The sequence below is a fragment of the Anoplopoma fimbria genome, chromosome 13 (assembly GCF_027596085.1).
Source record: "Anoplopoma fimbria isolate UVic2021 breed Golden Eagle Sablefish chromosome 13, Afim_UVic_2022, whole genome shotgun sequence".
Taxonomy (NCBI): Eukaryota; Metazoa; Chordata; class Actinopteri; order Perciformes; family Anoplopomatidae; genus Anoplopoma; species Anoplopoma fimbria.
In genome coordinates, this window is record NC_072461.1 from 18,155,279 (window position 1) to 18,170,909 (window position 15,631).

Sequence of the window (15,631 nt, forward strand, 5' to 3'; positions counted from 1 at the left end):
AAAAAACTTTTTTAGCACAGTTTAAAAGTTTTTCCTATTATTTGATTTGATTTGATTATTTAAACACAAAGATATATTGTATATTTCTTGTTTAAATAAACTTTTGATATAAGTGTTTTCACTGCCATTTTGTATTTCAAAAGGTGAACTGTGCTAGCAAATGGAGGAAGAAAGTAGCAATACCATATTAAATTCCCTTACCATTTAAAGTGAAGAAAAAGTACATAAGTATTATCTGTCATAATGATGTAATTGTCTGAAATAAAAGTACGAATGACAAAGAAAGGCCCCTTCAAGATGTTTAATTATTCATTCAACAATATGTATGCATTATGTGTCTGTTTCAGGTTGTCCTCAGCATAACAACTGTTTTGTTGTTGATCAGGCTGTGTAATGAATAGGTAACAGAAGTCGATAAAATATACAAAATTAATTAAATTAAATTAAATAAAGGATTGTGTAAAGTGTAAAGTTATAGGAAAATAGAAGCTCCAGTGCCTTTATACATTAAAGAGCAAATGTAATTGGTACTACTTCCAACCTCTGGTGCTGGTGTATCTGTATGACATGCAGTGTGACAGCAAAACCGGGTAGAAATGGCCTTTGAGACATTTGAGCAGGAAACAGCATCCTCTTGTGTTTAGATAAAGAGTCACAGTATCTAAACATTTTTTTAAATTAATACTTATATCATCAATATGAATAATCAGAAACTAAAAATAGAGATAAAAACGAATGACTAATTCTACACACTCATGTTTACCTTATCATGTTAAAGGACTAATTGAAAATGTCCTATTATTGCCTGCAGTGTAACAGGAGTCTCTGATTGGCTCCTTCTTTGAAAGGGGGCGGGACAAAAACAACAGCAACGACCAATAGCGTGCGAGCTCACAGTCCGAGACCAAAAAGTAAACAGACTTGTTTTGATCTGTCAAAAAATCAGACGACAGTGCCAGTCCTTCTACAGGAGTATTTATACATGTCATTGTGACCAATCTGTCCTTTTAAATCTGTTTGTTTTTGACGAACACGAAGGTCTCTTCTTCCCTCAGGTTTGATACCGTTACGAGTATTTATCTTAATGATTTATAGCGTGTTGCATTAGCTAGCAGGCTAACCAGCTGGCAGCTTACCAACATGTCGTTCGCAGTGTAAACCAACTTACCATTAGCTGTGGCAGCTAGCAGTAGGTCAACGGAAGGGCGTTCGCATGTAACTATATGTGTGCACTGGACAGACAATGAAGCCTGAACATCAGTACTCCTGCATGGCTGAGGAGGGGAAGCTGAGTCGGAGGGGAGGACGCGCTGGCTCGTCGGGCCGCCCGAGCCGACAGACCTACAAGAGTCCAGCCCATCTCCAGAGCCTGCTGGACGGCCTGCTGGCGCTCAGAGAGAGTGGCATCCTGTTTGATGTGGTGCTGCTGGTGGAGGGTCGACCCATCCAAGCCCACCGTATACTTCTGGCAGCCTCTTGTGATTATTTTAGGTAAAGCTCACAGCAGGTTGCTTTACTTTCTTTTTTTTTGTGTGTGTGTGTGTGTGTCCTTGTATGGGCAAGAAGATGCAACTTTCACTTTTGTTTCCAACCATGCAGATACTATTTATTTACAGAGATGCTTTTACTGTTTAGGGTTTTGTTTTGTAGCAGCAGGTACAGTACCAGTCAAAAGGTTGGACACACCTTCTCATTCAACTACTTTGAAGAATCTAAAATATGAAACATATTCTGGTTTGTTAAACATTTGTTTGTTTACCACATAATTCCATATGTGTTCCTTTATAGTTTGGATGTCTTCAATATTAATCTACAATGTAGAAAAAAATAAAAATAAAGAAAAACCATTTGAATGAGAAGGTGTGTCCAAACTTTTGACTGGTACTGTAAATGTAATCGAGATAAATGATAAGATAAGATAAGATAAGATAAGATAAGATAAGATAATCCTTTATTAGTCCCGCAGCGGGGAAATTTACAGCTGAGGCTCAGTATATTCAACAATGATATTGTTAAAAGCATGACGGTTTTTGATGGGTACAGAAATTATTTTTCAGGTAATTATTTGGCTTAACATAATGCCTATTCTTTTGGTAATTTATCTCTGAAAATTACGTAGAAACGTGTAAGAGAAAGATGAGGTGGATATCATGCAGCAAAAGTGAAACTGGAGTCATGTGATCATCACTGGGCCACCAGATTACCAAACAATAAGCCATTTAACAATATGTCACTTTTCTCCAACAGGGGAATGTTTGCCGGAGGCCTTCGCGAGTCACAGCAAAAGGAGATCCCGATTCATGGAGTGACTTACATGGCCATGAAAAAAATACTTGACTACATTTACACGTCAGAGATTGAGTTAGACCTGGATTGTGTGCAGGAGGTCCTGATAGCTGCCACACTAGTACAGGTAAACTCTTTATTTGCTAGATTACGTTGATAGTTGTGTGTTTACTTCAGGTAATCTTTGTCTTTTTGTGTTTTTAAAGCTTGAGCTCGTCATCAGCTTTTGCTGTGACTTCCTTTTCTCCTGGCTGGACGAGAGCAACATTTTAGAGGTCCATAATCTAGCTGATCTCTACGGACTGCCACAACTCAATGCCAGGGTCCACTCCTACATCCTCAGTAACATCCAAACTTTGTCTCGCACCGATGTGTACCGACAACTCCCCCTGACGAAGTCTTCAGCGCGCTGAGCAGTGAAGAGCTTCAAGTGAACAGTGAGAACGAGGTGTACGAGGCAGCTCTCCACTACCACTTCAGTCCTGTGCAGGTGGAAACTGACCAGGTGTACTTGCAGGTCAGTCACAAGGTGTGTGCATTTTCTCATCTCCACCAGATACACACTATATAGCAGATACACACTATTTTTACTTTATATATATACACACTATATATATATATATATATATATATATATTTACTTTAAGTTTACTCACACTTTGTCAAAGCTTTATCAGCCTGAATTGCAATCAACTCATTTGTTTATCTTTTTGACTCAAAGGACAATCTCAAGATGCTTGACGCTGTGCGTTTCTGCCTGATTGAGAAACAAGTGTTGCAGAGGCTGTATGGCAGACTGAGCGAGTGTCCACTGAAGGACTCTGTGTCAGCTGCCATGCGGTACCATGAGCAGGAGATCTGGCAGCCCGTCATGCAAAGTCCTCTCACCCAGCCACGGTCCACCTTCCGATGCATATTGGGCTTTGGGGGGATGTTTACCTCCAGCTCCCTAACAGACAACGAGCATTTGTTTCAGGTGTTCCACCCGAGCTGGGGGGAGTGGAGGACTCTCACTGCAGCTAACACCCCCCGAATGTCCAACCAGGGCATCGCTGTGCTCAACAACTTTGTTTATCTAATTGGAGGAGACAAGAACACCAGTGGGTTTCGTGCAGAGACGCGCTGCTGGAGGTGAGATCGCATCCCATTAGTTCAATTTAAAAGAGTGCAGACCTGAACTGTTGATGGATTGAATTGATTATCGATTAATCTCTTTATTATTTTTATCAAATCATTGTTCAGTGTTTATTAGAGCTGGAATTATCAGTCAAATAAGTGATGAGTTGATTGATTAATTCACAACTATTTTGATTATAGGATTATTTTACCAATATCCCTTTTTGTTTTTGATCAAATAACAAACATTTTACGTTTTGTTTCTTTAAGAAAAGAATGTGACCAAAATACGTACTGATCAGAACATTTAACAGTTGAAAAATGAGCCAGTGGTTTCTGGTGGACAAACTGTATTGGCGTCAGTGTGTCTTAACTACAGCAAACATATCTTTAGCATTTCTGAACTGCAATCCCATATCGTCTGACATATTTGCAGACACAGGTGTATTTTTCAATAAGCTAATATTGACTAGTATGCAAGCCCACCTGATTTGTTGATCCGACTCTAGTCTATAAAATGTCAGACAATAGTTTAAAATGTTCTCAGATTGCTTGCTTTGATTAGGTGTTCAAAATCCAAAGAAAGTGAGTTTACACAGATATAAAACAGGGAAAAGAAGCAAATCCTCAAAGTGAATACACTGGATATAGTGAATGTGAGGCATTTTAGCTTAATAAATTATTTAATCGATTAGCAAAATAAAAACAATAACACTTTGATGGTTTCTCAGATCCACAAATTTTATTGTCGTTTTGGTTGTCCAAAACGACATCTGTACTGTACTGTTCTGTGAGCACAGACTTTCTTCTTGCTTGATTGAATTTTAGAAGTTATATTTTTCCTTCACCTTATTGATACACTTTTTTCTCCCCAGATACGACCCTCGTCACAACAGCTGGTGCTCCATCCAGCCCCTGCAGCAGCAGCATGCTGACCACAGTGTTTGTGTGATGGGCGGCTTTATTTATGCCACTGGAGGACGGGACTACAGCAATGAACTTGAGACGGTGGAGCGCTATGACCCACACACCAACATGTGGGAATTTGCATCACCCCTGAAGAGAGAGGTATGAGAAAGGTTGAAAGATTCAAACAAAGCATGTAATACTGCTACCATCCACACGATGGTGCCATATACCCACCTAAGTATTGTTAATGCTGCTTGCCTGATATATACCAGGTAATTCACCTTACCTAGAACTTCCTTTAATCCTAGTCTAACTATTATTCCAGGTTTACGCACACGCTGGAGCCGTGTTGGATGGGAAAATGTATATAACATGCGGGCGCAGAGGACTGGCGTACCTCAGAGAGACCTACTGTTTTGACCCTGTGGCCAATAATTGGACAGCTTGTGCTGAGGGGCCGGTGGAGCGAGCGTGGCATGGCATGACTGCTGTTAACGGACGCATTTATGTTATTGGTGGAAGCAATGATGAGCGTGGATATCGGCGTGACGTCCTGAAGGTACAATGCTACAAGTTATCAGCAACAATGAAGGCATTGTTTACACTGGTAAACAATAGTCTCATGGTCCGTCATTCAGTTTAAAGTGTTTTGTTTTTTTCATTTTCACATACATAGCTGTTCTTTCATTATGACATATCTATTTTGTTTTCTTTCTGTTAACCATTTGTTTTTTCTATGCGATGTTGCAAAAATTTGTCTCAGAGCGCCCCGACTTCTCTCACTCCTCTCTGTCTTACAAATTTAAATGAAAAATGATTCTATAGTCTATTGAGTTAAACCTTATTTTACCTTATTATGAAGTCAATTGTAAGCTAAAAAGCCAGAAAGTACTCTTAGCAGTGCCTTCCGACAGAGTTAAATATATATAATATAATATTTAATATTGTTTGCACAGCACTTTAATGAAACTGACAGCAAGTTGTTTCCTGTTTATTTTTTTTCTCAGGTTGCATGCTTTGAACCTGAAGCCAACTCTTGGTCTTTACTGACCCCCCTCCGTGCGGGACATGGAGAACCCGGCATAGCTGTGCTGGACAGTCGCATCTACGTCCTGGGAGGACGCTCTCATGACAAAGGCAACAGGATGAAATACGTTCACGTGTACAACACTGACGCAGACGAGTGGGAGAACGAGACGGAGTTTAAGGAGCGCGTCTCTGGACTGGCGGCCTGCGTGGTGCTCATGTCCTCCACTGTGATCGCCCAGGCCAGGAGCTGGGAGCAGCGCACAAGGGCTTCATGGGAAGATGTGAACATGGACAACTCGGATGACTCAAGTGAGGATTGAAGCAGCTGCGTTGAACTGAATGTCTGTCTGATCACTGGAGACTGTCACGCACTTTTCTTACACCGCATGTTGAAGTACCTGGAGGATATTTTTTGGGCAGCATCGTGTCCTCCTTGCACGTCGATCACTTTGAGTGCCTCTGAGCCAAAGTGTCGTTCAGGACCTTTGCATACTTTTTCTTACTTTTTAAACATCTTAGATAATCAGAACCGTGCATATGGATCCCAGCTGAAATGCTTCTGTTTGTTTCTGACCCCTCATAATAACCACTAAATAAACACTGTAGCTGCGTCTGCATTGTTTATCATAGAGAGAAGCTCTATAGCTTTAATGACATTAAGCAGTGAAAACCACTGGCTATGCAATAGCACTTTCAGTGACTTAAGTTTGACAGAGGTTCATTTAAAATTGGATTAAGACTTTAGAGATATACAGGCATTGATTACCTTAAGCTTAATTGTTCATTTATGGGAATTTAATATCATTGTGGGTTTTTAAATATAATTTAGTGATTGTCTTCACCCTAGCAGTTACTGGTTATTTACAGGAACTGCAATAAGAGATATTTCCCCCTCCCAACGAGTAACCATTAAAGAGGTACTGCACAAAAAACATGTTTTTGAGCAGTAAACTAAATTAAGTGACTGTAATGTGATGAAACACATTAATGCTGAAAATCAGCGTTTCATGGGTTGAACATGACCCAACACGCCGTCTACTGTTTAAGCTGTGAACCCTGCAAGGCCAGTGCTGACATGACGCTTTGGATTATGTCCTGAAATGTATATATAAAGAAGAAAGTTAACGTGCTCTAATCACTCACTGAGCAACTCCTTCCTCACACAACCACAACCCCCTCCTCAGCCCCTCATTGCCTCTTGCCCACTTTTTGCATTTTTTCAAAACTATGGAGTGGGTGGAGTTAGGGCCAGACCCACAGTTACACTTTTAATTATATTTTAACATAGTGCCTTGTATTTATGGTTAGGTACTTAACTTGTGCTCTGAAGTGTATATTTTATGTTTCAGTTTATTCTGGGTATGGATATGAGCCCTTAATATTATGCCTCTGACATCACAATTTGTTTTTAAAAAAAACGATGAAATAATTTGTGTTTGTACCTGAATGACGAGGCGTTGGTGCTGCAGGTTGTAGACCCCACCAGCTCACAATAAGTTGCCATGTCTGTATATGATTTATGAATGTCAATTCACCATTATTGTTAAATTTGTTATGTCCTTTCATTAATCTTCCATACTGAATAACTTATTTCCTTACCGAATACATACATCACAATGAGGAGCGGATTTTAAATATTTCCAGCCTGCTTAGTCAAGCTTTTTTCCATGCTTCTGCTTGATACCACCCCTCATTGTTATGCTGCTTGTTATAAACATTTAAGAAGCTTAATGACAAAATCCACTGTGAATCCTTTACAACTCTGTTATTGAAAAACTCCAGGAAATCTGTTTTTATTTATTTTTATTTTCCCTGTAATGAGAATTTCGGCTTAAGAAAATAATGCAGTATATTAGAACACACTGTCACACAAGACATGCAAACATATTATCCTATTCATGACTTACATTTTGCGATCTAATAAAGATAGAGATACATATTGTTTTTTGTCATCTGTGTGAACGTTAGTTTGACAGATATTTTAAAACTATTTGACTACATTTAGTTCAACAAAATAATGAAAGGATTGTGTATATGTTGTTCATCTCAGTGTCGAGGGGACTTAAAGCACCATTTTGGCTTCATGTTGGGAAATAAAATGACGACGCTTCATTTTGCAGATGCATAACTCAGCTTGCAAGTTTAGTTTGTTGTGTTTAGTTTACAATCAGTTGTTGATTTCCAAAGTAGTTTCCCTCAAAGAACTGACATTTAAATAAAACCTGCAGGAAACATTATCAAACAGCTAACCAAATAAGTGGAACAACATCAGCAAGAAGACCCCTTATGTCTAAACCTACAGATTGGCATTCTATATATATATACACACACACATACAGTACCAGTCAAAAGTTTGGACACACCTTCTCATTCAACTACTTTGAAGAATCTAAAATAAAACATATTCTGGTTTGTTGAGCATTTGTTTGTTTTACCACATAATTCCATATGTGTTCCTTCATAGTTTGGATGTCTTCAATATTAATCTACAATGTAGAAAAAATACAAATAAAGAAAAGCCATTGAATGAGAAGGTGTGTCCAAACTTTTGACTGGTACTATATATATATATATATATATATATATATATATATATATAGATAGATATATATATAGATAGATAGATAGATAGATAGATAGATAGATAGATAGATAGAGACAACAGGATTCCTAAGTGTAGTACGCAAGGAAGTGGTTGATGACATCACGACTTCTCATCTGGACAGTTCAACAGTGTGTCGTTGTACTCACCTGTCTGAACGGCAGGTCCTCCACAATCTGCTCCAGGATCAACTTCTCTACTCGTTCATTCTCAATGAACAGTATAACCAGTCCCCCCGGGCTCTCTGTCCCAGTAGAACCAGTCCACTCACTGGGCCTCACGGGCCGTTGCACTCCCTTAAATTCAAAGTGTATTGAACTGAATGATGCTCCTACGGGGATGAACAGTGTTACACACATCACTGAAGGCACAAGTTCCTCAATGCAGACGGGGCCGTTGAAGTTGTCCACTTGAGCATGTTAGCATTTAGCATGTTAGCTTGACCCAGCGTGACCCCTCTGTAGCCTGCAGGTCACGTGGGCTTGTCACTTAGCGCGCCCGCCAGGTGATGCATTAAATCAGTCCATGGACGGATGGAGCTCTGCCCTCCTGCGGCCGCAGACACACCTGCAGATACTTTTACTGCTTCAACACTGATTAATATTATCTTCTTTTTTGTCTCACATCGTTTATCAGGATTGTTTTAATGTTACTTTTGTTTTTACTCTGTAACATGCAACTTGAAATGTGGCAAAGTACGACAGCAGAGAACAGTTGGTTGGTTGGCACACTTTTCACTCTGCTGTATTTCTCTGACAGAATTAATGTTAGAATATTATAACCCACAGCAAATGATAGGTTAAAGTCAGCTATAAATCATCTTTTAATGTTTACTAAGTTTCATTTTAACAATGTTAAAATGTTATATTTACCAAAAATCAGGAGACCTATAGACAAATTCGAACATCTATTGCACACAAGAAACGGAAAATACGAAAATGTTATAGAATGTCTGCCCGTCTTTTAAAACAAGACTACATTCTCAAGCAATCCATCAAAAGGAATTTCCAATGACTTTCGCCATGGACCATTCAAAATCATAATAATGAATTAACAATATAAATACTGTTTTCTTTTATCTTACAAAACACCCCCAGCAAAATTACAAAGCCACAGTTACACTAATGGACAAGTGCCAACAAATCCCAAAAATAAGTGTGCAAACCAACCTCAAATTTGACCCAACTTTTGGATGATATTATGTTAGCCAGCTACCATCACTCATCCAAGACTTCTAATGAAGCTGGACCATATTTCTATCAACTAGAAGTAACACACTTCACAATATCTCTAACACAGTTTTTTAATAAAGCGTCATAGCGGTCTGCCAACCAACCCTGAAATATTGGTCTACTTAAGTAAATGCAAAATTACTGTTACTGCTACAGGTAGGCCCATACAAAAACATATATATATTTTAAAGTATGTAGAGTTAATGTCATTTGTTACTTTCACCCCTGCTATGGTACTTAATGAGTTTAGAACTTGTGTCTTCCCTTTTTTATGAACGTCCATGTTGCTTTAATAGAAGATCTTCACTGATGTCTGTCTTCCTTGTTTATACTGTGGTGGGTGCTGCCTCATGCGCTTTATTCCGCCCAGTCTCTGCTATTTCCTCTCCATTTGGCCCTCCACTCCGTCAGCTTTATGAAGGCTGACTGCTGCTTTCCTCTACATCTGTTACCCCCCGTCGGCCCTAAGTGAGTGCCCCCCCCTCCCCTCTCTATTTCACACTGTTGTGCCAGCCCCCACCAAGTTGTCTGGTAGGATGTGCTGACACCAGCCCTGGACATCCAGGATCAACAATCTGCTGCGTTTATGCTTCTTTTCATTCCAAAGCTGCAGTACCACCCGGGGATACTTAAGACATATGTCATGCACTTAACTACGTCAGCGGCCTTTACTGGCATTGAAGTGCAGGTCGATCTGGTGCTCTTTGCAGGACCATTATCAGAGCAATTAAAAGGCCCACATTACCCATTGATGTGGAGCTATGCAGATTAAACCCAGTGGAGTTGTTGATGTGTGTGTCGAGGGAATCGTACAAAGTGCTTGCTTTGATTCTTGATTCTCCTGCTGTGTAGGGTGGGACGTCCTCAGCTAGCTCGTCTGACAAAAAGTCAGTTCAGAACAAAAGAACGTCACTTGTAGATGGAAATGTGGACTCAAAAAGGCTCTTTTTCCTCCTCTGGACATCTATGAAACACTTTTTCTTTAACTTCAAACACATTTTAGGCATTGACCAAAGGCCCTGACTAACATGACATGTGCAGTGAATGCAACAAGTAGAACACGTTATATACAGAATATACCGTTTTACTGCGATGTGAATGATCAGATAGCTTCAGTATAACATGATCTGAAGGTAGCATTTATTCAAACAAGGGCAGGATGTCCATTCTAACCTGTTGACCTCCAGAAGATGTTTCTCAATCTACCCCTCTGTCAAACCCCTGCTCTTAGTCCTTAATAAAAAAGATACACTCAGTTATGAAAGATATACAGCAATTGTGAAACAACTCTTACAATATACGACTGATTTTCCTTGTTATGCAGCCTCTGACTGTTTGCTTTATTCTTCTATTGAGACAACAAGGTTTGTCTGACAAATTTATCCTGATAATTAAACCAAATTGACATTTTGTTTCTCTTCTTTCATTCATTCATATTTGAATATAATGAAATCAAGTCAGAGGTCTGTAGGTAGGCGGTGGCAAATCCCCCCCAAAAGAATAAGATTGACAAAGGTTTCACTTTGTTTTTACCTTTACACATAATAGACAAGCACAACACAAAGCACATTGATACTAAAGTTAATACAAAGGTGAATAAAAGCAGTTTGCATTGCGCTTCATATACGGATAATACAGTATAATCATATCACAATAATTCTTAGAATACATTTTCGATGAGAGAGAGAGGAGTCTTCTGATACAATATTTAAATTAATGAAATTAAGAATAATTATGAAAGATTTGTTCCATGTTATAATAAAGAATATCAAAGAAAATGTAATTAAAGGAAAAGCACAATTTAAGAAGTACACAGATGTAAGACAAACTGTCAGTATTGAAATCCTTTTTGTATTTAGGAAACATACAGAATGTCTGGCTTGTATTTAAGGAGCTATCTAAATTGACTTCCCTCACTTTATTTGTTAAGAAGTATTTATTTATACACGATGTGAGGACCAATATCCTGTATTTATTATTGTGCTTGGTTCAAAACAATAACTTGTGGAAAAAGGATCTTTATTTGATGATTTTAATTCCCCAGTTCCTTGAAATAGAATTTTATCCTTTTTGGGTTTAATCAAAGAGCTGAACTCAGGGGATAATACTCCAATATTCCAGAATTTGAGCTTCAGCACAGTGCCCTTCTCACCCAGCAGAAGAGATCTCTCCTTTCTTATCTTTAATAAAGTTATGAAATGAAATTTGTGCCACATAACCGGAGATGTCTGGGGTTGGACTTACTGGTTCAAGAAGCCTCCAATATAATGAATCATACTGGTAATAAACCACAGCAGAGATGTTCTTAAAGAATGCCCCCTCCCCCCCTCCTCTTCCCTGGACTTTACAACAGTCATTAGCAGCTCATATCCACCCAGGGTGGATGCGATGGGCCCCGCTTGTGTTTTTCAGCTGTGAAAAGGACCCAAACAGCCCCCCGTTTTCATGCTTTTTAAGGCTCATTGAGATGGAGAACGAGAGTCGTGCGATGCTTTATGATGCCGGTGGGTAAACCTCAGCAGGTGAGCCGGAGTCACGGTTATACAATGTCTTTAATGCATGCTGGGCCTGTTGGAACTGCAGAGTGGCCCTCGTTAGATCAACAAAGAGGAAATACAAACAAACGCCATTAGAGGATGTGATGCTTATCAGAGCTGGCCAGGTATGCAGATGTGCACCCGCAAACAAAGACACCTTTACAATACACTCATTCATTCTTTCTGCATGCAGAAGATGGATTAGATGAGAACCAGAACCACAGGCTGGACATTTGCAACTTAATGGCTAGTACAACCCGTGGACGATATGTAGGTCTGGGCTCTGGTCATAACCAATCAGAGGGTTTGCAGTGATATCGGATTATCACGATGTGTTATACTGTACGCATAATAAGTAAGGAAGTATTATTGATGCCATCAGTCTACGTTTTGTTAATACAGTGGCATCGACTTCTGGCATCAAATGCAAACTAGGTGTCTTCTAAAAGAATGTTCTATATTTGTTTAGATTATAGATTGAAAATATTTATAATATATATTTTCACACAAACAAGACATCAAATTGAGTTATTCGTAAGTTTTTATTTTCAGATCACATCACAATTTGAAGACGACATACATTGCACACTTATGTTTTATTCTTTCTTACAAAAATAATATTTAAACTTGTAGATGAGATGAAATACAAAATAAATAGACAATTCAACAATAAAACAATAATACAGCATGGCGTAGCACACTTTGGTTTCAGTCAGCAGAACTGGAGTCTGAGTCCTGCCAGTCTGAACAGAAGGCAGCGACAGGCGTGTCCTTGTACTTCTTCTCATCTTTCAGTTTTTCTATTGTTGTCGCAGCCCTCAGCCTCGTCTCGGCATGCAATCTCATAGCTGTGAGCCCTGGATCTGCATTCTGGCAGGATGGGGTAGCAGCAGCATCGGTTAAAGTCACTCTCAGTCAGTTATCATTGAAGATCCCTTCACCAGCATGAGTAAGAGAACAGCGGGTACTGGCTCCACTCAGCCACGTTGCCATGGTGATAGCCGTGGTGCACAGCTTGTGTGGTGTAGTCAGCGGTCAGGTGATGAGGAGGTGGATACTGGGAAGGCCCAGGGCCGCTCCACTGTCCAAGGGGCTGCTCGGCGCTGTATGGGCTGTAGATGTGGTGGCTGATCACCCCCGGCTTACCCGCCTGGGCCATGGTCATGTTGAGGACCCCGGGGTAGTCCTGGGGGGCAGGGAGGTGCTGGGGGGCGCAAGGCGGAGGGCCAACTTCATGTGTGCGGGGCTTTGAGGGGTCATGGTCTGGGACGGTGGCGACATCAGGGACTCTGGACTCAAAGCTGCTGCGTCCTGATCCGCTGTTGCTGCTGCCGACGCTGGAGGAGGGAGAGGGAGACTTTCCGTACTCGTGGAACCTGAGGAGCAAAAGGAGGGTCGGTTACTGTCTGTTCACATAATGACAACATTATACATTATATTATTATATTATATTTGTCTCATAACCTGTATATATATATACCTGTATGGCTGGTAGGACGCTGGAGCAGGAACAAGCTGCTCTGTGTTGTACATGTCCCTGGGGTCTGCCCCAGCGGGAGACTCAGTCCTCACACTGTGCTCCCTGTCAGCAGTCCACGGGGAGTAACGCTCCTCTTTGACGCTGTCAGCCTCTTTGCTTTTGGGCAGGTCTCCTTCCTCGCCTTCGTAACCCTCGTAGGATGACCGGCAGAAATCTGAAGGGACCAAAATTGTTAGGTCAGTTTTGGATTACAGGACAAGAAAGTGCAAACATCCACAGCAGGAAGAGATTCTTAAACTGTACCTGCTGGACTGTCCTCCTCAGAGTCTCTGTTCAACGTGTCTGACATCTTGGATCGTTTTTCCAGGCAGGTTGGGTTCTTGTTTGAACGCCTGCAGAGGAACATCAGGTTTAATTAAAACAATGCATTACTTTAAAAACAATCTACTGTAAATTCAATCTGAAGACCTCCATTTTTCCGTCCTTATCATCAGTACCTGCATGCGACTAGTGTTACACCCACCTTTTCTTACTTGTGCCTTCATCCCGGAAACCTTTTGCAAATGGGTTGTGATCAATCTTCAGCTTTGTAATCTGTAGGCGGGGAAATCAAATTAGTAAAAATGCCAATGATGTGTGATGTCCTGCCAGTGGTTTGAAGGGAGAGAAACTGACCTTGGTGTTCTGGTACGCTGTGACCGCCGTGAAGGAAGTCTCAGGGAAGGTGAAGGTCTGGAAAACACTCCAGCGGACACTGAACAGGTCCTCCGCCTGGACGATGTGGAAGCGCGGGTGGTATCGATGCATGGAGTGCAAAATGATCTGCAAACGGGAAGAGGGTGATTAATTCAGACCACTTTTTCTGTGCTTTGAGCTTCATTTTACAAGTATCCACTTTGCTGCTGCCGAAGCATCCAGTCTGTAAGTGTAACTAGTCCACCAAGTACTTAAACTATCCAATATCCTTCAACAAAGCAGTTTGGATATCATTTGGAAATACAGAGTTCTTGTTAAGGCCCTTATTCCAAGTGTTCTTACTTACATGGCCGTGCTGATCGAGTGTATTGTTGGTGAGCTTGAGCTTGAGGAAGGAGATGGACTGCTTCATCCAGTGGCTCCCCGGGGCTGGAGACTCCGGGTGGAGGTACGTCCTGCAGGGAGGCTGGGGCTCCGCTTTCCCTGCCACCTCCCATTTTTCTTTATTCCACTGTAGGCCGGAGACAGATAGTCAGTCAGTCTGGTTATTTACAGAAGGAGATTCCTCGTCTTCCCTTCCCATAGTGTGAGAGGACGACGGGAGAGAGTGCCGAGTGACTGCTGGCCAGTACCACCCACAGAGATAGGGGGTAGTACAGTGGGACTCCCAGCAGGGGATAGAAAAACAGGAAGAGATAGCACCCTTTGATCTACAACGTCGGGAGAGGGGGAGGGGTGGGGGGGTTGATAAACAGGGGATGTCTTGTCTGAAGATACTGGTAACCACTGAGGGATACCTACAGCCAAAGCCATAGCTGTGGTGAGTCAAGGCCACTCTTAATTGTTAGAAAGTAAAGGGCATTTTCTCAACTGAAAATCACTGACTCATTCATAAGTGAAGGAAAAGTAACGTTTGTCTTACCTTGTATCTGAAACCATCCACAGGGACCATGTCAACCAGTAAGATGTACTTGGCACATGGAATAAGGCCCGCCAGATTAATCTTGCAGTGTGGAAACATCCTCCTGGAAAACATAGGAAGGGACACATGAGAAGAAAAAAAAAAACGAGCAAACAGCAGCCAAAGAAGAAACTACTTTTTTTGCATCAGATGTTATTCTTCTCTCTCTTCTTACCTGCCCGGTTTAGTGATAATCATCTCTGTTCCTATTTCATAAAAGTTCTTCCAGAGTTCAGGGTCCTCCAGAGTCAACCTGATGTTGCCCTGGAGATAGGCATCGGGGCCAGCAGCCATGGAGGAGGGAGGAGGGACGCTGAAGTTTGGCTTCAAATCTAAAAGTGAACAAGAATCATCATAGCCACATGCATCAGTAAATGTGGTAGAAGTCAGGTTAAAGAAAGGAAAGCTCAGGTAAGACAAAACAACTGAGGACAACACTGGTTTGGGAATTCGTCCAACAAACATCGGTCAACACTCACCTCTAATGGACTGCATTGTTGAGGTTCAGCAGAAGCACAGAAATAGCTTGAAAGAACTTCATGCACTGAAGGCAAATAAGCAATCCTAGTATCCGTGATATCCAAGAGTTTCTTCAGCTCTCTGTTCACTCCTTGATCTCCTTCCTCATGTGAAAAAATAAAAAGAGAAATCCAGCAGCTCAGGGAGTCAGAAGGTTAGTGAGTCTTGATGCAGCAGATATTTCAGAGATCATGAGTCCTGCTGGGAGTGGTGACCATGACTTTTAAGGAGAGCCGGGGAGTGGGTTGGGTCAAGAGAGCCATT

General features: G+C 41.0%; 2 protein-coding genes across 2 annotated transcripts; one reads left to right on the forward strand and one right to left on the reverse strand.

Moving 5' to 3' along the window:
• Positions 1 to 880: 880 nt before the first annotated feature.
• Positions 881 to 7,277, forward strand: klhl22 (kelch-like family member 22). Its single transcript, XM_054610698.1, is given in 8 exon segments — positions 881 to 1,491; positions 2,248 to 2,413; positions 2,493 to 2,676; positions 2,679 to 2,803; positions 3,008 to 3,417; positions 4,278 to 4,470; positions 4,637 to 4,870; positions 5,319 to 7,277. Coding segments are annotated over 8 exon segments (1,902 nt in total). The 5' UTR covers positions 881 to 1,243; the 3' UTR covers positions 5,661 to 7,277.
• Positions 7,278 to 12,648: 5,371 nt separating this feature from the next.
• On the reverse strand, positions 12,649 to 15,343 carry tbx16 (T-box transcription factor 16). The gene is made up of 9 exons (XM_054611595.1): positions 15,328 to 15,343; positions 15,024 to 15,180; positions 14,810 to 14,912; positions 14,234 to 14,398; positions 13,867 to 14,013; positions 13,715 to 13,785; positions 13,495 to 13,583; positions 13,192 to 13,405; positions 12,649 to 13,087 (listed from the first exon to the last, which is right to left on the reverse strand). Exons 1-9 carry the CDS (start codon positions 15,341 to 15,343, stop codon positions 12,649 to 12,651), a joined length of 1,401 nt encoding a protein of 466 aa, XP_054467570.1.
• Positions 15,344 to 15,631: the final 288 nt, after the last annotated feature.